The 20,735-nt window shown below is 47.5% G+C and overlaps 2 protein-coding genes across 4 annotated transcripts; both read left to right on the forward strand.

Moving 5' to 3' along the window:
• Positions 1 to 51: 51 nt before the first annotated feature.
• Positions 52 to 15,911, forward strand: LOC114861309 (plexin-C1-like). Of its 3 annotated transcripts, none has more exons than XR_005898030.2 (16): positions 52 to 1,192; positions 1,385 to 1,507; positions 2,344 to 2,478; positions 2,551 to 2,651; positions 2,750 to 2,855; positions 2,933 to 3,098; positions 3,290 to 3,392; positions 3,556 to 3,631; positions 11,709 to 11,750; positions 11,832 to 11,965; positions 12,297 to 12,476; positions 13,658 to 13,766; positions 13,865 to 14,044; positions 14,119 to 14,286; positions 14,633 to 14,703; positions 14,871 to 14,965. XR_005898030.2 is itself a non-coding variant. In XM_029160380.3 (16 exons), the coding sequence occupies exons 1-16, from the start codon at positions 194 to 196 to the stop codon at positions 15,151 to 15,153; spliced, it is 2,775 nt and encodes a 924-aa protein (XP_029016213.1). In that variant the 5' UTR covers positions 52 to 193; the 3' UTR covers positions 15,154 to 15,911. The 3 variants fall into 3 exon arrangements, 2 of the variants coding, with proteins under 2 accessions (XP_029016213.1, XP_055367348.1); XM_029160380.3 differs by lacking the exon at positions 14,633 to 14,703 and adding an exon at positions 15,098 to 15,911 and having other exon boundaries at positions 14,871 to 14,967; XM_055511373.1 differs by having other exon boundaries at positions 14,633 to 14,698; positions 14,871 to 14,958.
• On the forward strand, positions 5,500 to 9,179 carry LOC129604554 (calphotin-like). Its single transcript, XM_055511369.1, has 2 exons — positions 5,500 to 6,715; positions 6,755 to 9,179. Exons 1-2 carry the CDS (start codon positions 6,155 to 6,157, stop codon positions 9,005 to 9,007), a joined length of 2,814 nt encoding a protein of 937 aa, XP_055367344.1. The 5' UTR covers positions 5,500 to 6,154; the 3' UTR covers positions 9,008 to 9,179.
• Positions 15,912 to 20,735: the final 4,824 nt, after the last annotated feature.

A 20,735-nucleotide genomic window follows, 5' to 3' on the forward strand; every position in this document is an offset into this window, starting at 1 on the left:
AAATCTAAATACTCATAAAATTTCAGATATACTGTAATAGAGTGTTCACTGTTTTGCTGCGCGCTCCCTCCCACTCTGAGCACTTCTTGTTTCTGACAGCGGAGCGCTGCGCTTTTACGCACGGCTTTCACTGTAGTGGAGAGCAGCGTGCGATGCAGACCGTCGCATGTCTCCCTGTTAACCGCTGCTGACAATGGTCCTGTTACTGGCTTTAGTTGTTATTCTCTCGGGAGAACCAGCTCTGTGTCTGCAGGAAGAAGGAGCATTCACTTTAGATGGAGACATCCGCCAGTTCGCCGTGACCACCGACACGGTTTACATCGCCACAGAGGAGACGCTGTACCAGCTGAGCCACAGCCTGACACTGGTCCAGAGTCTGAGCCTGAGGGGGATTTTAAAGGAGGGGAAAAGCGTGGAGGAAGCGCAGTTTCACCGCGTTTCTGAGACGACTGAGCGGAACGCAACGTTTAATGTCCACGTATTGTTGCCATTTGTCGCGAACAAGTCTCTGGTCAGCTGCGGTGCGACTGACAATGGGTGTGGATACTGTGAAGTTCTGGACTTGAACAACATAAAGACAATTATCTATAGCGAGAGGATCCAGGTGGGACCATTGAGGCGAAGCAGCGGGTCCGTCGCATTTTTGATGAATATAGAGAACAGAGGGACTTACATTCTGACCGCGTTACGGAAAGAAGAAAGACATTCCATTAAGTGTAACACTGACTACAACACTGTAAACATTCACGATACAAGTGATGAACAGGGTGGAGGTATATTTTCTACTACCGACACCTCAGTCATACCTCCGATCAGCAGTGGTGGTGATGTGGAGTTCGTGGACGGATTTCAGATCAATTCAACAGTATATCTGCTCTCCAACGTACAGTCAGGTCCTAGAAATAACAAAGTCCGACTCGTTTGGCTGACAACAAATTCCAGTAAGACTCAGACTCTAAGGTCTCTGCGCGGTGCGACTCTCGTCGTTGCTGATGGAGCAGAAAGCAGCAGACTTGTGGCCTCCTCTGTGATCCCGGGTGAACCGCCGGTGCTGTGGAGCGGAGTGTTCAGTGTGGACGGAGGACAAACCAACACAGAGCTGGTGGTGTTCGACATCAGCCCCGATCTCACAATAGCGGTCGATCAAGATCCAGATTTCTGCTTTGGAACCTGTACTGGGTCAAAGCCGACGGTAGGTCCGTTAATTAACAATTACTAATGAGTGAGTTCTAATGACTCCTGTTATTATAATGTTAAGCAGGGGTTTATAGCATTTATTATTGAAATAATTATGATAAAAATGAAGTAATCTTTTCATTTTGTAGCATTTGTAATGATACAGTATGGACTGTCCTTAGTGATGATGTGTGTTTCTGATTCTCAGCCAAAAAGGCTGAAGCCAAAGGCAGTTCTCCTCAGACAGAACTACATGACCTCTGTGTTGGCGCTGAGGCAGAGGGTCTGGATGGTTTTCTTCATGGGGACATCAGATGGACAGCTCATTAAGGTTTGTAAAAACTTGACACATTGCATCATGCTGGACGCAGGGTGTGCAGACCTGTTGAGGGACAGAAACACCGTTATGTGGCTCCTGCACTGACAGATGAGATGTGCAGTAGAGGTTTGCGGTTTCTGTAAAGGAAATGCTGGAAGCGTTGAAGCTGTCTGCAGTAAGACTGTGGTCTCACCTCCCCGTTTAAGTGCCCACAGGTGCTGAATGCAGCAGCTGCTGAGCTTTCAATCGTACACCTGTGAACACTGACAAATTTTAATTTTTAGTCAATTGTAGGTCATAAGGTGCAGATAATGAACATATACCCACTTTGCACATCAGGTCTGGGTTCATTAGATTTTTAGGACAATAATCAGAAGGCAAAAATTAATAATTCATGGGCGTAGTGCGTGGCAGCCTGACTGTTTTTACAATTCTTTTACACTCAAAAAGCTTTGCCCAATCATTCATACATGAAATACATTCATTTTCATATTTTGATTTCATGTTCATGTTTTTACATTACTGTTGGACAACAAACACTGTGTCCTGAGCCCATTTTCTTAGCCATGGTATAATGATTACTACTGGTATCTCTGTAGGGAGGTGTTTGTGGTACCTCATTGAGTCACTAAATCAATAGTTTCCTGTTTCCTGTTTCTATACTCTGTAATTCATTTGCAATCATTATTGCAAATAACAAATTTCTTTCTTTGTGGCTATGTTGGTCTGAATATGTGATCTGATCTTCAGCAGTCAGTCACAATGCTAAGTAGCATGTCTTCGAGCAGTGGACTAGACCTGCATGGCTCATCTTTTATTGAAGAAGTCTATTCTTCTTTCTTCTTCAGCTTGTTGTGGACAAGAACTACCACCCTGCGTGTCTCACAGTGCTCTACAGAGCCAACGACAACCGCCCAGTGTTTCCCAAAATCCATCTAGATCAAGTGGATCATAAACATGTGTATGTGGCTTTAAGACATCAGGTAGGACACAGCAGGTGTATTATGTGTAAGGTAAAACATATGGTCCATATTTAACTTAATGTTTTGTTCCAGGTAAAGCGTGTACCTGTATCAAACTGCAGCACATTCACAAACCTACAGGAGTGTTTGTCTGCTCAGGATCCAAACTGTGTGTGGTGTTCGTCTAAACGCAGGTCAGAACCATCACTAACTACTGGTCTGGATGGTGAATTTTACTGTTGACACAATAAAACAGTGCTAAATTTGCTTTTAACATGTTTTGTTTTTCTAGCTGTGAATTTGAAGATGACTGCAAAGACTCAGAATGGTTGTCTATTCCTGAAGATTTCCATAACGATCCAGTTTCCTACAAACTTGAAAGGAGCCACGCTGGCCAGGTACAGGTTACATCTGGGCTTTGACCCAGAGCCAGTTGTGTCTTTCTGTGCTTCATCAATGTCTCCTCTTTCCTCAGCTCAAGCTGATCGTTCAGACACACCTGACTACGAGGCAAAAGGATCTGTCTGGCTTTGCCTGTCAGTTTGTGGGAGCATTTGGAGAGATGTGTGATAGGAACAACCCTCCTCCACAGTTCCCACAATGCACCTGCATCCTAAGAAGTGGGACACTTCCTGATGAAGGTCAGTAAATTTTAATGATTATTAAAAGGAACATCTCACAATGCACTTACATTTTTTTGTAATATAGTATATAAAAAAACATATTGTAACATTATTATACATTATTATAAAACTCATCATTAATGTGCAATTTAAACTTGAATAACATGTTCATTGGTGAAAATGACAAATGACTTTTCTTCTCTTAACAGGCCTCAATCTCACAGTTCGGTTTAGACTTGGAACCGTAAGTTTCACAGAACAACTGAAACTAAACAACTGCTCTAACATCAGAGGATCACCAAGTTCTTTCTTGTAAGATCATTTATATTATTGAGATTTTTAATCGAGCCTGTTTCAAATATGTACATAGAGTGTTTTATAATGTTACTGAAAAACATTATACAGTAGCAGATTAGCTTTTGTTTTCAGATAAGATCAACTAGATACAATATATAATAATGTTTTCTTTCTTTAGGTGTGAGCGTTGTGTGAAGTCTGGATGTAGTTGGAGCAAAACTGGCTGTTCCTGGGATAATCTCGGAGTGGGAAACGTAAATATGCCTGTTTGGTCCAAAATTGTTTTATCAGAAATAATAGTGTAACATTCTTAAGAATGAAAGTAATTGTTGCTTTTATCGTGAATGTGTACCTATCAGTGTAATTATAAAAACGATTCTCACATGCTTGTTTTCTTAATTTAATCTTTGTGTATATATATATATATATATATACACTCTATTCTCACCCTCCGCGGGTGGTCTCATCCACTTTCCAAGCTCGGGTCCTCTACCAGAGGCCAGGGAGCTTGAGGGTTCTGCGCAGTATCCTTGCTGTTCCTAGGACTGCACTTTTCTGGACTGAGATTTCGGATGTTTTTCCAGGGATCTGTCGTAGCCACTCCTCCAGTTTGGGGGTCACAGCCCCTAGTGCTCCGATCACCACAGGCACCACTGTGGCCTTCACCTTCCAAGCCTTCTCCAGTTCTTCTCTGAGCCCTTGGTATTTCTCTAGTTTCTCATGTTCCTTTTTCCTGATGTTGCCATCGCTTGGTATTGCCACCTCCACCACTACGGCTTTCCTCTGCTCTTTATCCACCACCACAATGTCTGGTTGGTTCGCCATTACCATTCTGTCAGTCTGGATCTGAAAGTCCCACAGGATCTTGGCTCGCTCGTTCTCTACCACCTTGGGAGGTGTTTCCCACTTTGACCTTGGGGTTTCCAGTCCATACTCCGCGCAGATGTTCCTGTATACTATGCCAGCCACTTGGTTATGGCGTTCCATGTATGCTTTGCCTGCCAGCATCTTACACCCTGCAGTTATGTGCTGGACCGTCTCTGGGGCCTCTTTGCACAGTCTACACCTTGGGTCTTGTCTGGTGTGGTATATCTGGGCCTCTATGGCTCTGGTGCTCAGGGCCTGCTCCTGTGCAGCCAGGATGAGTGCCTCTGTGCTGTCCTTCAGCCCAGCCCTTTCAAGCCATTGGTAGGATTTGTTGAGATCAGCCACTTCAGTTATGTTCCGGTGGTACATCCCGTGTAAGGGCTTGTCCTCCCATGATGGTCCCTCTTCCAGCGTCTCATCCTCTGTTCTCCACTGCCTGAGACATTCACTCAGCACGTCATCTGTCGGGGCCTTATCCTTGATGTACTTATGGATCTTGGATGTTTCATCCCGGATAGTGGCTCTCACGCTCACTAGTCCTCGGCCTCCTTCCTTGCGGCTAGCGTACAGTCTCAGGGTGCTGGATTTGGGGTGGAACCCTCCATGCATGGTGAGGAGCTTTCGTGTCTTAACATCTGTGGTCTGTATCTCTTCCTTTGGCCACCTTATTATTCCAGCAGGGTATCTGATCACTGGCAGAGCGTAGCTGTTTATTGCCCGGGATTTGTTCTTGCCATTGAGCTGGCTTCTTAGGACTTGCCTTACTCGTTGGAGGTATTTGGCTGTTGCCGCATTCCTTGTTGCCTGTTCAAGGTTGCCGTTTGCCTGTGGTATTCCAAGGTACTTGTAATTGTCCTCAATGTCTGCTATTGTTCCTTCTGGGAGTGAGACCCCTTCTGTGTGGATTACCTTGCCTCTCTTTGTCACCATCCTCCCACATTTCTCGAGTCCGAATGACATCCCGATGTCCGAGCTGTAGATCCTGGTGGTGTGGATCAGCGAGTCGATGTCTCGCTCACTCTTGGCGTACAGCTTGATGTCATCCATGTAGAGGAGGTGACTTATGGTGGCCCCGTTCCGGAGTCGGTATCCATAGCCAGTCTTGTTTATTATTTGGCTGATGGGGTTCAGACCTATGCAGAACAGCAGTGGGGACAGTGCATCTCCTTGGTATATGCCACATTTGATGGATACTTGGGCAAGTGGCTTCCCATTGGCTTCAAGGGTGGTTCTCCACAACCTCATCGAGTTTGCAATGAAGGCCCTGTCACGATCTGGGTTTTGTTTCTTGTTGTGTCCTCGTCTTATTTTGGTTCCAGGTTCCATTTCCGGTTTTATTGTGGTAGCACTCCCGGTTTCTGTTTCTGTTTCTGCTTTACTTCCTGTTATCAGTTCTGTTCTCCCTAGCTCATTACCCACACCTGTCTGTAATCAGTTAATCACTCACCGGTGTATTTAGTCAGCTCCTGTGTCCTTAGTTCCCTGCCAGATCGTCGTTCGTGTTTCTTGTTCCTCGTGTTTTGTTCTGGTTTTGCCTTGTGTATCCTGCCTGACCCTGGACTAACTACTGACTGTGAGTTTTGCTTTATCCCTGCCTGTACTTTCGCTGAGCCCACTTGTGTACCGAACCCTGCCTGGACATTGTATCAGAGATTGCCTGCTCCCTTGTTTTCTGCTTACTGAACTCTTCCGTGTACGACCTGGACTGCCCGACCCTGCCTTGAGAAATAAACCTGCGTTTAATATTCATCTTGCCTCGGTGCTGTGCATGTGGGTCCTTTATCTGCCGTTCCGTGACAGAACGATCTGGCCAGACTTGGACCCAGCCAGCACTCAGCCTCCGGTCAGGTCAGTAACTGTTTTTCTCGCTCCTTTTTTTTTAACGGCGAGTATAATCCACCCGAGGGAGCATGGAGTTCACCTGTGCCGAGCTACCTAGCGAGCTACGAGTTTATTTTAAGATCCTCGCGGAGGATTACCGACGGGCGGTTACCCCGAAGAACCAGCGCAGCGCCGTGGAGGTGGCGATATTGACGCTGGAGGACGATGACAGTGTGTTAGAGCGTCCCAGTGTTCGTCGCCTCTATGAGCGACTGTGCGCTAGGTCTGATGAACTAAGCGACGCGCTCCGCACCACGCCAGCGCCGGTCGCACCGCCGAAGGTTTCGGTTTCCTTCTCCCCGCCCCGTCGGACCGTTGTGTCTGCATCAACCTGCCCAGCTCCATGTGTGTTCCGCTGGGAGGATTCCCTGCATTCATGCGGTCCCCCGTCTCCAGTTCAGACGCGAGCTGTTCAGTTTCCAGCTCAGTCGTGTTTTGCCCAGTCCCCAGCTCAGTCGTGTTTTGCCCAGTCCCCAGTTCAGTCATGCTCCGCTCAGGCTCCAGTCGCCGTTCAGCCTCGCCACGCTCACGCTCTAGTGCAGCCCTGTCACGTTCAGGTTCCAGCCCCAGTCCAGTCGAGCCCAGTTCAGGTCCCAGTTCAGTCGAGCCCAGTTCAGTCTCCAGCCCAGTCGAGCCCAGTTCAGTCTCCAGCCCAGTCGAGCCCAGTTCAGTCTCCAGCCCAGTCGAGCCCAGTTCAGTCTCCAGCCCAGTCGAGCCCAGTTCAGTCTCCAGCCCAGTCGAGCCCAGCCCCGGTTCCAGTTCAGTCGAGCCCAGTCCCGGTTCCAGTTCAGTCGAGCCCAGTCCCGGTTCCAGTTCAGTCGAGCCCAGTTCAGTCGAGCCCAGTCCAGTCGAGCCCAGTTCAGTCTCCAGTCCAGTCGAGCCCTGTTCAGTCTCCAGTCCAGCCGCGAGCTGTTCAGTCTCCGGTTCAGTCGAGCCCAGTCCCGATTCCAGTTCAGTCGAGCCCAGTCCCGGTTCCAGTTCAGTCGAGCCCAGTCCAGTCGAGCCCAGTCCAGTCGAGCCCAGTCCAGTCGAGCCCAGTTCAGGTTCCAATCCAGTCGAGCCCAGTCCCGGTTCCAATCCAGTCGAGCCCAGTCCCGGTTCCAGTTCAGTCGAGCCCAGTCCCGGTTCCAGTTCAGTCGAGCCCAGTCCCGGTTCCAGTTCAGTCGAGCCCTGTCCAGTCGAGCCCTGTCCAGTCGAGCCCTGTCCAGTCGAGCCCAGTACAGTCGAGCCCTGTCCAGTCGAGCCCAGTACAGTCGAGCTCTGTCCCAGTTCAGTCCAGTCACGCTCCTGTCCCAGTTCAGTCCAGTCACGCTCCTGTCCCAGTTCAGTCCAGTCACGCGCAGGCCTTATCCCAGTCAGAGGACTCCACCTGTCGAACGGGTGCTGTGCACACCCGATCAGGCCCGACGTCTCCTCCGTCGAGCTCGGCAGCTGTAAGCAGGCATGCCGGCTCCGGAGGAGACGCCGTCCCAGTTCCTGTCGGCCATGTTGCGGCCGTTCCTGTCGGCCGTGTTGCGGCCGTTCCTGTCGGCCATGTTGAGGCCGTTCCTGTCCCCGTTCCTGTTCCTGTCGGCCAAGTAGAGGTCGTTCCTGTTCCTGTCGGCCAAGTAGAGGTCGTTCCTGTTCCTGTCGGCCAAGTAGAGGTCGTTCCTGTTCCTGTCGGCCAAGTAGAGGTCGTTCCTGTTCCTGTCGGCCAAGTAGAGGTCGTTCCTGTTCCTGTCGGCCAAGTAGAGGTCGTTCCTGTTCCTGTCGGCCAAGTAGAGGTCGTTCCTGTTCCTGTCGGCCATGTTGCGGCCGTTCCATTTCCTGTTCCTGTCCCCGTCGGCCATGTTGCGGCCGTTCCATTTCCTGTTCCTGTCCCCGTCGGACATGTTGCGGCCGTTCCATTTCCTGTTCCTGTCCCCGTCGGCCATGTTGCGGCCGTTCCTGTCTCTGGTCCCGTTCCCGTCGGCCAAGTAGAGGTCGCCCCAGGCCCCGTTACTGTCGGCCCTGTAGCGGTCGTTCCAGTCCCTGTCACCCTCGGAGCCGCAGCGCCCGCTGGCCTCCAGGAGGAGGCAGCGCCTGCTGCAGTTCCTGCGCACCTCCAGGAGGGGGTCGCGCCAGCCGCAGTCCCGGCGGACCTCCAGGAGGGGGTCGCGCCAGCCGCAGTCCCGGCGGACCTCCAGGAGGGGGTCGCGCCCGTCGCAGTCCCGGCGGACCTCCAGGAGGGGGTCGCGCCCGTCGCAGTCCCGGCGGACCTCCAGGAGGGGGTCGCGCCCGTCGCAGTCCCGGCGGACCTCCAGGAGGGGGTCGCGTCCGTCGCAGTCCCGGCGGACCTCCAGGAGGGGGTCGCGCCCGTCGCAGTCCCGGCCGCACCTGCATCGGTTCCTGGCGGTTCGGCCGCACCTGCATCGGTTCCTGGCGGCCCGGCCGCACCTGCATCGGTTCCTGGCGGCCCGGCTCCGGCCGCACCTGCATCGGTTCCTGGCGGTCCGGCTCCGGCCGCATCTGTACCTGTGTCTCGTCGCGGTGGTCCAAGAGGACGCCGCTGGCCCCTGTTTCCCGTCGCGGAGGTCCAAGGAGGACGTCCCCACGTCTGTCTTCGCCTCTGGTTCCTGCCTCGTCCCCACGTCTGTCTTCGTCTCTGGTCCCTGCCTCGTCCCCACGTCTGTCTTCGTCTCTGGTCCCTGCCTCGTCTCTGTCTCTGCTGCCGGACTGGTGGCCTCGCCCTCGATGCCTCCTGCCGCCTGGATGGCGCTGCCTCCTGCGGCGACGCCCGCCTCGACTCCTCAGTCTCTTGGATCAGCGTCCACCTGGAGGACGTTGCCATGCGGGGTGGTCCCCGGGGACATCGGCCCAGCTCAAGGGCACTAAGAGTGCCACCCTGGCTCAGCGGCGGCTGAGCAGGATCTCGCCGCGCCTTCACCCTCCGTGAAGGAATCCCTGATCTTCATGTCTTCCCCGTTCATGGACTTATGTGGACTCTTGTTTTGGCCCTCCTCCGGTCCTCCCTCCGCCCACCCTGCTCGTGTGCCTTGAGGGGTAGGGATTCGGTCCCTCCGCCTGGGACCACCCGCCGCCCGCCCTGGTTTGGGGGGGGGGGCTTCTGTGGGCGCCGTGGAAGGCGCCATAGGGGGGGGGTACTGTCACGATCTGGGTTTTGTTTCTTGTTGTGTCCTCGTCTTATTTTGGTTCCAGGTTCCATTTCCGGTTTTATTGTGGTAGCACTCCCGGTTTCTGTTTCTGTTTCTGCTTTACTTCCTGTTATCAGTTCTGTTCTCCCTAGCTCATTACCCACACCTGTCTGTAATCAGTTAATCACTCACCGGTGTATTTAGTCAGCTCCTGTGTCCTTAGTTCCCTGCCAGATCGTCGTTCGTGTTTCTTGTTCCTCGTGTTTTGTTCTGGTTTTGCCTTGTGTATCCTGCCTGACCCTGGACTAACTACTGACTGTGAGTTTTGCTTTATCCCTGCCTGTACTTTCGCTGAGCCCACTTGTGTACCGAACCCTGCCTGGACATTGTATCAGAGATTGCCTGCTCCCTTGTTTTCTGCTTACTGAACTCTTCCGTGTACGACCTGGACTGCCCGACCCTGCCTTGAGAAATAAACCTGCGTTTAATATTCATCTTGCCTCGGTGCTGTGCATGTGGGTCCTTTATCTGCCGTTCCGTGACAGGCCCTTAGAGTTCTGTTGATGTTGTACAGCTCCAAGCATTCAGTGATCCATGTGTGTGGCATTGAGTCATAGGCTTTCTTGTAGTCGATCCAGGCTGTGCACAGGTTGGTGTGTCGCATTCTGCAGTCTTGGGCGACTGTTCTGTCTACCAGGAGTTGGTGTTTGGCTCCTCTGGTATCCTTACCAATGCCCTTCTGTGCTTCGCTCATGTATTTACTCATGTGCCCACTTATCTTAGCTGCGATGATGCCTGACATGAGCTTCCATGTTGTGGAGAGACAGGTTATTGGCCGGTAGTTGGATGGGACTGTACCCTTTGAGGGATCCTTCATTATCAGGATTGTTCGCCCTTCGGTTAGCCATTCAGGGTGAGTCCCATCCCTTAGCAGCTGGTTCATTTGTGCTGCCAGGCGCTCATGGATTGCAGTGAGCTTCTTTAGCCAGTAGGTGTGGATCATGTCAGGGCCGGGTGCTGTCCAGTTTTTCATACCTGAGACTCTATGTTGGATGTCTACCACTGTGATAGTCACTGGGTTCTGTTCAGGGAGGTTGCTGTGGTCTTCCCTCAGATCCACCAGCCACTGTGCATCACTGTTGTGTGATGCCTCCCTTTCCCATATGCCTTTCCAGTACTGTTCAGTTTCCAGCCTTGGTGGGTCTGCTCTGTTGTTATTACCCTGCCATTGAGAGTACACCTTCGCAGGTTGTGTTGCGAACAGCCGGTTTATTCGTCTGGCTTCGTTATCTCTGGTGTATCTCTTTAGGCGGCTGGCCAAGGCTTGTAGCCTTTGCTTGGCAGTTTCGAGTGCTTCAGGTATGGTCATCTGGCTGTACCTCTTAGGCATTGGTCTTTTCATTGCACCTCTCTGGGCCTCTGTCATTTGGCTCACTTCCCTCCGAGCTGCCTTGATTTTTGCCTCCAACCTTCGTTTCCATGGTGGGTATTGTTTCTCATGGCTCCCATGGTTGCTCTTATAGCCAAGCACCTCTAGGATCACTGATGCTGAAGCGTATACCAGCTCATTGGTTTCTGTGATTGTTGTGGTAGGGATCGCTCTCAATGCTGCATTCACATCTTCCATGAGACTTTCTGATGGTACTTCACTTAGCCGTTGTAGTGGGGTTCGGGGTTGCCTGTTCAATCTCGCCATGATCTTATCTTTCAGGTCAGTTGCTGCCTCGCTCAGCGTATCTGTGCTTATTGGGGCTTCGTACCCAATTTCCGGTTTGGGAGATGGTGAAACCTCCCCTCTGACCTGGCGTCCTGGCTCCCCCTTGCTGTAGCATTTGTGTTGTATCTCGTCAATCTCAAGTTGTGATAGCAGTTGCCGTTTGTGGATGTTGGAACACTGAGCTACTAGTTGCTTCGCCGTCAGCCTTGAATGTGGGTTTCTCCGTTCCCATTCACCGCACATTCTTTGCATGTAACCCCTCTGGCTAGGGTTACTTGAGTAGTAGCATTCCAACAGAGCCTTGTTCTTGCATCTCAGCCATTTCTTTCTTGTTCCAGTAGCCCACTTCTCGCCAAGGTGCTCTGGTTCCCCAACACCTGACGCAGACCTTGTTAGACCGGGCGACGTCTGAGCCGGTATCTCATGTGGTTCATTGTCTCTCATGATATGAGGTAGGCGGTAGCTTGAAGGGTCTTGCCCAAGGACCCACACTGGATGCCTATTCGCCCTAACGGGGATTCGAACCGGGGACCCCCCGGGGACCCCCCGGTATATATATATATATATATATATATATATATATATATATATATATATATATATATATATATATATATATATATATATAACCAAAAACAAACTAGCCATCATATCAAAGATTACAGTTCTATTGAGATGTTGTATGTTGTCAGCTAATGTTAGTTAGTAAAGCAGCCACTCTGCAGAATCACTTCCCTCTGTCTGTTCCTACAGGCCAGTGTTTGCCAAACCATAAAGTCAAAGATGAGCTTTTCTGTGAGTGCAACCTTCACACTTACAGCTTTCGTTTCACATTACAACTAATGTTTCAAATCGTGATCATTGCTTCACTGTCAGCCCCCAGAGATCTCCTCCATCTCTCCCAGTGTTGTGTCTTTGTACGGCAGGAACCATGCAGTGTTGTCAGGTTACAACCTCAGTGATGTGACCAGAGTGAGGTTTCAGAGAGACACGGCCTGTGCTGCACAAGAGTGAGTTTGACTGACAAACTAAACCTTTGGGGTTTTTAAATAAAAATGTCTGAATTGAGGAATAAAATGCTATTATTTTGGCTTGATGCCTTTTTGAGTAACTTCAATACATTTTTTTATAAACTGCTGAGCTCAAGAGAAAACAGTGTGTGTGTGTGTGTGTGTGTGTGTGTGTGTGTGTGTGTGTGTGTGTGTGTGTGTGTGTGTGTGTGTGTGGGTGCAAACAACAGAAGGTAACCATCTTAGGTCAGTTTGTAGTAGTGTGTGGCATCTCCCTAAAAACAGCAAAACTGTGTCTGTGCATGTGTGTCTTCCTCTGTGCTTTGCTCAGGTCTCCTGTGTGGAACAACACTGGTGTGAATCTGACATTCCACATTCCCAGTACAGATTATAAAGGTGTGGTCAGTGTGTGTGTCGTTTTGCCAGATGGCAGTTGCCATGGCAACTATGGCATCTCCTACCAGTCATCACCCACCTGCATCAGAACTGAACCAAACAGCACCTGGTTCAGGTGAGTTTGGATCAGTAGTGCTGCTGTTGCTTTATACTGTATGCTTCACATATGGATTCTTAGGAATGATCACTGTGATATTCTGATGACTCTGCCTTTACCTTCTCTGGTGTCCACCTAAAAAGCTCATTTATCTATGGTGACCTCTAGTAAATAAGGTCACCCAGTAAGATAGATCTGGATCTGCCAAAGCTCTATATGAAGAACGGATTTAGTAATAAATTGTGATAATTTAGACTGATTAGCAGCTGACATTATTCAAACTCCAGAAAGTGGTAAAACATTACTTACAGTAATTACTAATGAGACTGAAAAACAAGTGCTCCACCCCTGCAGCAGATTTCCGTAGTAAGGCGACATATTTACTGTATAGAGGACAGGAAGTCTGTCAGCTCAAAGCAAATGGTAGAATTTAGAGACGAGGGGCACCAGTCATGAAAAGATGCGCTTCCATTCCTTCCATTTCTGTTGTAGAAAATGGACAGCAATCTAACTTACTGTAGGTAGTTAGGTTTAGACTTGGAACGGTGAGTTTCACAGAAAAACTGAAGCTAAACAACAGCTCTAACATCAGAGGATCTAAAGGTTTTTACTAGGAACATATTGTTGTATCCTATTGCTGAAAAAAACATACAGTATCAGAGTGGCTTTAGTTTTCAGATAAGATCAAACAGACACAGTACTGTATGTACATGTTCTATTTCAATTTATTTTAAATGTGTTACTTCTGTTTTTGCAACTTGAGAATATTTAAGATAAAGATACTGTGTAGTCTCTACCCTGGACCTATTTTAACAGCAATGTTCACAGGTTTTAACACAAGATTCTGCTTTCTGGACCGTGTGTGTGGTTAAGGGAGTCACTGTATGAGCGATGTGACAAGTTAATGCAGATGAACAAAAAAGTTCTGAACTGTACAGAAACTGTATCAAGTAAATAAACAGACAAAAAGTTTGCAAACTATGTTTTAATTCAGACTGCTGAAAGTAGTTGAATAGCAAGTGTTCTTAAACACCCACCTTGAAAGCTATTATTACAATACAGTCATTCAGTTCCTTTATTTGAGATATTAGTCTGTGACCTTACACAAACTGAATATTGAAGAGAGACTGAAAGTCAGTACAAAAAGACCATGGCTGATATTCTTCTTGTGTCATTGTCTGTTGTTGTGCGTCTTTCAGTGGGAAGAGAACTATCACACTCATCGGCTCCCACCTAGAGTTTGTGGAAGGGGTCATTCACAGCCACAACCCACAAGACGTCACACTACCCAGAAGCAGCAATTCTGGGGTAGGTCCATAGATGAGCACAGCGGTTTTGTTATTTTACATTTATCATATCATGTGTCTCAATTACTGCTTTTATTTCTGTTTTATTTCATCCTACAGAATCTAACATATGAAACAGCTGCAGCAAAAAGCACCCAGCAGTCCTTTTTCAGCTCTGTGTCTCTGAAAGTGGCCAACGAGACCTTGGTTTGTTCCACAAGCTTCAAATACCACCCAGACCCTGAGTTCATTGCCTTTAATTCCCTCACAACAATGGGCTACGTGCTCATCATCGTAGAGGTAGTTCACCTTTGTGTCACACGTGACCAGACACGGACATTCATGCTTAATAGCAGCCTTTTATTCTGTTTTAGAAGAAGAAGCATGAGCTGGAGATGACGACAGCAGAGTTGTCAGTGTGGGGCGTTCACGGTGGAAAACAGCACCCCTGCATCATGACTGGCAAAGAAACCAGCAACAAGATGGAGTTTTTCCACTGTCACATTAAGAACATCCCTGATGTTACATTTCAGGAGTTGATGGTAAAGCTTCCATTCTCAACAGACCAGAACAAATCAGATGTTTGTATCAATGTACTAGGTTGGTAATAGTATATACATACTGTATGAGTTTTCTTTCTAACGTCTTGTTGCTCATGGGTTTTTACTTTACATTGCATTATAGGAGGTGGGAGGTTTGGCATGTGGACAAACTGTAAAGCTACAGTACTGTACAGTACTCTTCTTAATTTCGTGTTTAAGAAGAAAAAATGTTCATTCAGACACATCATTATATACTTACCTCAGTTAAGCTGCTAGCAGGTCCTACAGTAAATACGTGACTGTGAACTGAACTATTAATTAGCTTTTATGTCACTGCTCTATTCAGTGTCTGGCGTCTCCATGATGTTTTATTATTGGCCCAGTCTCCATCTTTGGAATAAACTATTGAAAGGTCAGGTCTGTAACAACTAAATACAATGATAACAGCTAGTGGCCTAAAACATCTCTTTGTTGGGTTGTAAGAATAAGGACTTGCATCCCTTTTGACTTGTTTTTGACAACAGTAAATTCTAATGTTTAGATGTATTTTAATTAAATTTGTAGCACTGCTCCCTTTGTTTCAGATACAGTATGGTGACAGGACGGTGAGACTAGGGCCTCCATCTTTATTACCCCAGGTCCTACTGATACTGCGTGTACTGATACCGTGCATGTTTGTAGGTGAGTATCCTGGACTGATACAGTGATTTTGATCTAGTCACTGTCATAGCTGTGCAGCTACAGTAGTTTAGCCAATAGAAGAAATTGTGTATGTTTGAATTGATTTGACCAGTAATCGTTTATGTTTTAGTGTTGGTGATGATCTGTCGATGGCAGAAGAAGCTCACCACTGAGAAGAAGCTTTGAACATTGGGTCCAACTATTATTCAATGGTTTTTATCACATTTTTTCTTACTGATTAGCCATCTTTACATACTGTCAAAGACCTCAGAAGAATGGACATCGATGGTAATTGTAAATTTTAACATAGGCAGGAGCAAGCAGTCAGACGAATGAGCAAAGGTAGACAGTCAGACAATGTTTGATGATTCAGATGACTTTTAATGCAGTAGTGTGATTATATTCTTATTTTGTAAACTTGTAATCACGGTGAAATGAAGTTTAATGTTTGAGGACAGGGGTCAGGTTTATAGGGTGATGCTAAAAAAGCTAATCTAAGTAAGTAACTAAGTTTTGACTGGTTGGAAAAAAAAGAACAGACACCAGGGCAGAGGGACTCTGAGCGAAAACTGAGTGAAAACGAAAGGAAGAAGTCTTTGGAGGAAAACAGCTGACTCTGGGCAGCTCAGCCCCTTAACCAGGCAGGATGAAGCATCATGGAGAAAATCAAGTTCAGAACCGAACATTCTACCGATCATTCTAGAAAGACACTTTCAACCAACCATCTACACAGCTTTGACTCGTCAACTCAGTTGAGTTGACTCAGGAACACAAAACAATCTGGCAAGAAGCAAGGTGAGAACTGAGGCTTACAGTAAATACAGAACTAATGGTTAACTGATTACAGCTGGTGAAACACATGACTCAGATTAAAGTAAAACAAAACTAAGGCTGACAGGAACACAATAGGAAGTACTAAAAATAAAATCACACACTAAACAAGACATGATCATGGTGCTTGATCTGTGACAGAACCCAATCCCACCCACCCCACACACACCCCTCTAGAGCAAATCCCAGGTGCCCAAAACACAAGCAGGGTAGGCAGAGGGTAGACTGGAGGCTGGTCAAAACAAAACAAGGCTAACCAGAATGAGTCCATGAGTCTATAAACAATGCAAAGGGTGGAAGCGAAAGAAATCCTTGCCTTGTCCTTGGGCCGAATCAGCATTTTTAGTGCCCAGGACCAAACACAAGGTTTTAGGAGGCCGGTGTCGGAACAAAGACTTCAGGGACTCAGAGAGTGACAATGTCCTCCATGGGGACACCAGCCTAGGAGACCGGTCTCTTGAGTAGGATGTGACTGCTGTACTGGAGCTAGACGAGGCTCAGCAACAGGGGCAGCATAGGCTAGAATGGCTGGATGGCAGAAGCATGCAACGCAGAGCCTTGCTGAAGAGCAGAGACAATAGGGCTGGCCAAGCTGGGCTGAGACTCAAGGGTGGTGCCATAGATGGAGAGAGCTGCATTCCTTTCCACCAGACCAACTGGTAAGGAGCCTTGAGTTTCTTGAGGGTTCTGTGGTGGACATCACCTGCTGAGGTGCAGCAGGACTTAGGGCAAAGGCAGGCTGGAACCACAGAGACGAGCTGGAGACCAGAGACAGCGGTTTGAAGTGGTGTAAGGGCAGGATGTGGGACTGGAGCAGACTATGGTCTGGTAGTTGCAGCGACGGGCCGAGGTGCCAAGGCCAAAGAAGGCTGCAGAACTGTGACTAGAGCAGTCTGAGGAACTGGCTCGAGCGCGCTGAGGAGCCAAAGAACCTGGGGAAGCCCCTGTAGCATTTAGTTCAGGAAATAACTCAAATCTTTCAAGAGTCTCACTTAGTCCGGGAGTTCGTTGACAAATTCTCACAATCAAGAGGTTCACAAGGGCTTGAATCCAACAACCGAGGTGGCCTGTGGGCACTGGGCTGGACGAGGAGCTTGAAGAGCAACACCAGTGACGAGAGCATAGGCTGAGCAGGAGGGTGTAGCCAACTTGACTTGGAACTTGACGTAGAACCATGTGAGGATGGTTGGAGGCAGGAACTGGAGTTTGACATGAAGCTGGTACTGAGACATGAACTGGGGTTAGACAAGAAGCTGGGACCAAGGTATGAACTGGAGGCGGAGGTGAAGCCAGCGTCTTAGCGGTCGCAGAGTGCAGAGCGAGTTCCAGCTCCTCACGCATTGTGCCCAGTCTATACCAAAGCTCCTTCATGTGAGGGTAGTCGAGCCACCATGATGATGTCATGCAGCTCATTAACAGCATCTAACCGAACTTCTCGGTTAGATGAGCGTCTCCTTGGCGTCTCTCAGTAAGTATCCATAGCATATTGGAAAGTTCTCTGTCCGGCCAGGCTGAATCCATGGCTCCAAAAACATTACACAAATATAAAAGCAAACAAGAAGATCGGACAGGCTCAGGCTGGCTGGGTCCAATTGTGGCCAGATTGTTCTGTCATTGAAGCAGGATGTTAGGATGACGAGGACCTGTGTAGTAGGTTTAATGAAGCCAGTGGCAGGTCAGACATGCAATGGTCGGTACACTGTAAGACATCAGGCAGAAGTACAGGCAGGGAACAGGTAGACGATGACTAAGACACTTAGGTACTTATCAAAAACATAGGGAAGCTGAGACTCCCTCTGAATCAGTCCTGTAACTGGTTGCCAGAGTCAAGGCAAACAAAGATCAATACATGGGCCAGACTGACAGGATTGGAGTGTGACGTGACTGCTGTACTGGTGCTAGACTAGGCACTGCAGCAGGAGCAACAGAGATGTGGCCCAGCGAGAAGGGCAAAAGCATGCGATGCAGAGCCTAGCTGGAGAGCTGAGGCAATAGGGCTGACCAAGCTGGGCTGAGACTCTGAAGGGTGATGCCATAGACGGAGAGAGCTGCATTCTTTTCCACCGGACCAACTTATAAGGGGCCTTTTTTTACTTTGTTAAGCAGGAATTCATATAAACATGTTTTATGCAAGTGACATTGATTTAGATTTTATTGTATGTAATAAAAATTTAAAATTTACCAAACCTTTTTTTGTTTTGGACTATTGCAAATATACTGTAGTAGGCTGCGCAAGTGCATTTGTGTGCACAATAATAATAATAATAATAATAATAATAATAATAATAATAATAATAATAATAATAATAATAATAATAATAATAATAATAATAATAATTCCCTATTTAAAATGTAATTTTTGACAATGACATATAATATATTTCAGTGCTCTGTTGCCACCTTTATTTACCTTTGCTACACTAGGTTAAAAACATCGGCTTTTTTTTCATATTTATGTGCAAAACAGAAAAAAATAGAGCATTAATTGTTTATTTTAATTGATTAATGATTTATTTTGCCATTATAGGACCATTATGATTTGTTTTGTGTTCTAGCAGACACATTTAAAGTCATCAGACAGAAAGAATAAAAGAATCAGAAATGGTCTTGTTATGCACACAGAGGGAGCAGATTCAGAGACAGTCTGCAGAGGAGAGGGGTTTATTAATAAAATACGGGGATGAAGTAGGGATGCGGGGGCTCCGCCACTAATGCGGGGTCCAGCATGATCCAACATGATTGCTCAGACAGAAACCAAACATGTCAGCTGTGATTGCTGCTGTTTGTTTGTCACTCTGCGTCTTGAGACTGTCAGAGGCAGTTGCCTCCAGCTTAACCCTTATCATACAGTAACTGCCAGCCTGTGTGAGTTTTTGATCATTACCCGTTTTTGACACCTGTGAGCTGTGCATGTGGGTTAACCGCCCTGACAGAAGGTCAGTCAGAGAGATGGAGGTGAGGGGTAAGTGTTTGAATGTGAGAGAAACACAGTGGAGGGGGTAAAAGGTGAAGATCGGCATGCTACAACTTTGGCATTAGTATGAGCTGCAGCTTTGCCTGTGGAAAAAAAGTCTTTGTTAAAAGTGTGAACCTGACATTTGCAAGTAGCAAAGCAGAAGGATGCCGCCCAGGAGTGCTGCCATTTTATCATTGCCATCAAATTTAAATTTTTCAAATTTTCAAATTTTTTCTGTGCTTCCAGAGTGCCCCAAATTATGAGTCACACTGAAGGCATAATGTGAATCAGTATAGATTGTGAAAGCCTTTTTTTTCAGCCAGCTACCAAGGTGTTCAGACCCATTAAGGGACAAAAGAGTTATGCACCTCCTGCACTGACGCATGAGATGTGAAACGGAAGATTGTGGTTTCCATAAAGGAAATGCTGGGTGCCTACGTGCATGAGCGTTCATGCTGTCTGCAGTAAGACTGTGGTCTCAGCTCCCCCTTTAAGCGCCCACAGGTGCTGTATGCAGCAGCTGCTGAGCATCTGTGAACACAAACATATTTTATTTTTTACTCACTTGTACAGTAGGTCATCAGGTGAGGATAATGAACATATTTTCTCTCACCCACCTCCTGCACCATGTCCAGAGTGCAGCCCAGGACAGAGCTGGACTTCTAGATGACTCTGTCCAGTGTCTTCCTGTCTCTCACTGTGATACTGCTGCTTCAGCAGACCACACTGTACAGGATGGCTGATGCCACCACAGAGTCTTAGAAGGTCTTCAGGAGTGGCCCCCTCACTCCAAAAGACTCACTCTCCTCAGATAGAGTCTGCTCTGACCGCTCCTGTACAGTGCATCCGTGTTATGAGTCCAGTCCAGTTTATTGTTCAGATGTACACCCAGGTACTTGTAAGAGTCCACTGTCTTAATGTCCATTCCCTGGATGTGCATCGGTGGGATGACAGCAGGCTGCCGTCGGTGAATATCCATCACCATCTCCTTGGTTTTCCTTACGTTGATCAGGAGGTGGTTCTGCTGACACCAGTCCTTTGTACACTGCATCATTGTGATGATCAATGCTGCTCGTCCTGTACTCCAGTTGATGCTGTGTGAGCGCCGTGAGCTCATCCATCTTGTTTGGGAGACCTCTCACATTTCCCATGATGACGGACGGGAGAGTGGGTCTGAAGCGTCTCGTCTTTTCCCGTCTTCCAGCGTGGAGTCCATGTTGAATCTTACTGTAACTAGAAGCTTACAGTAGTAGGGATCTCGTGTCTCTCTGAGAAGGACTGCTGCACGAGCTGCTCCAGTGTAGACGGTGTGCACGCTGGCTCTGACGCACATCGTTGCTTTTTAACAGCGTATGCACTGCGCAAAACTAAGAAAAAAGCTATATACAAGTGTTATTGAAAGTAATAGATTAAAAAAATATACTAGAAAGTATAGCAAAACCTCTTAATTTAGATAATTTTCATCATAGCGTTTCATTGTAGCTTTCTATCTAGAGAATGAAGGCTTTCTTAAATTGAACAAAAAAATGGGAGTCATCACTTTTAGTACCACACATTTAAGCAATGGAGTTTTATTAGACCAGTCTCTGAAACATAACCAAGCTTCTTCTTCAGCTTGTTGTGGACAAGAACTACCACCCTGCGTGTCTCACAGTGCTCTACAGAGCCAACGACAACCGCCCAGTGTTTCTCAAAATCCATCTGGATCAAGTGGATCATAAACATGTGTATGTGGCTTTAAGACATCAGGTAGGACACAGCAGGTGTATTATGTGTAAGGTAAAACATATGGTCCATATTTAACTTAATGTTTTGTTCCAGCTTTGTTAAAGCGTGTACCTGTGTCAAACTGCAGCACATTCACAAACATACAGGAGTGTTTGTCTGCTTAGGATCCAAACTGTGTGTGGTGTTCGTCTAAACGCAGGTCAGAACCATCACCAACTACTGGTCTGGATTGTGATGTTAAAACAATTCTGAA

The sequence above is a fragment of the Betta splendens genome, chromosome 9 (assembly GCF_900634795.4).
Source record: "Betta splendens chromosome 9, fBetSpl5.4, whole genome shotgun sequence".
Lineage (NCBI taxonomy): Eukaryota > Metazoa > Chordata > Actinopteri > Anabantiformes > Osphronemidae > Betta > Betta splendens.

Excerpts from the sequence above, each read along its gene's own strand:
- LOC114861309 (XM_029160380.3), top strand. The coding sequence starts at position 194 with ATGGTCCTGTTACTGGCTTTAGTTGTTATTCTCTCGGGAGAACCAGCT. Across the intron at positions 2,652-2,749 it reads TGGTGTTCGTCTAAACGCAG|CTGTGAATTTGAAGATGACT; the intron begins GTCAGAACCATC and ends TTGTTTTTCTAG. Across the intron at positions 3,393-3,555 it reads GGATCACCAAGTTCTTTCTT|GTGTGAGCGTTGTGTGAAGT; the intron begins GTAAGATCATTT and ends TTCTTTCTTTAG.
- LOC129604554 (XM_055511369.1), top strand. The coding sequence starts at position 6,155 with ATGGAGTTCACCTGTGCCGAGCTACCTAGCGAGCTACGAGTTTATTTT. Across the intron at positions 6,716-6,754 it reads TCCAGTCGAGCCCAGTTCAG|TCGAGCCCAGTTCAGTCTCC; the intron begins GTCCCAGTTCAG and ends TCTCCAGCCCAG.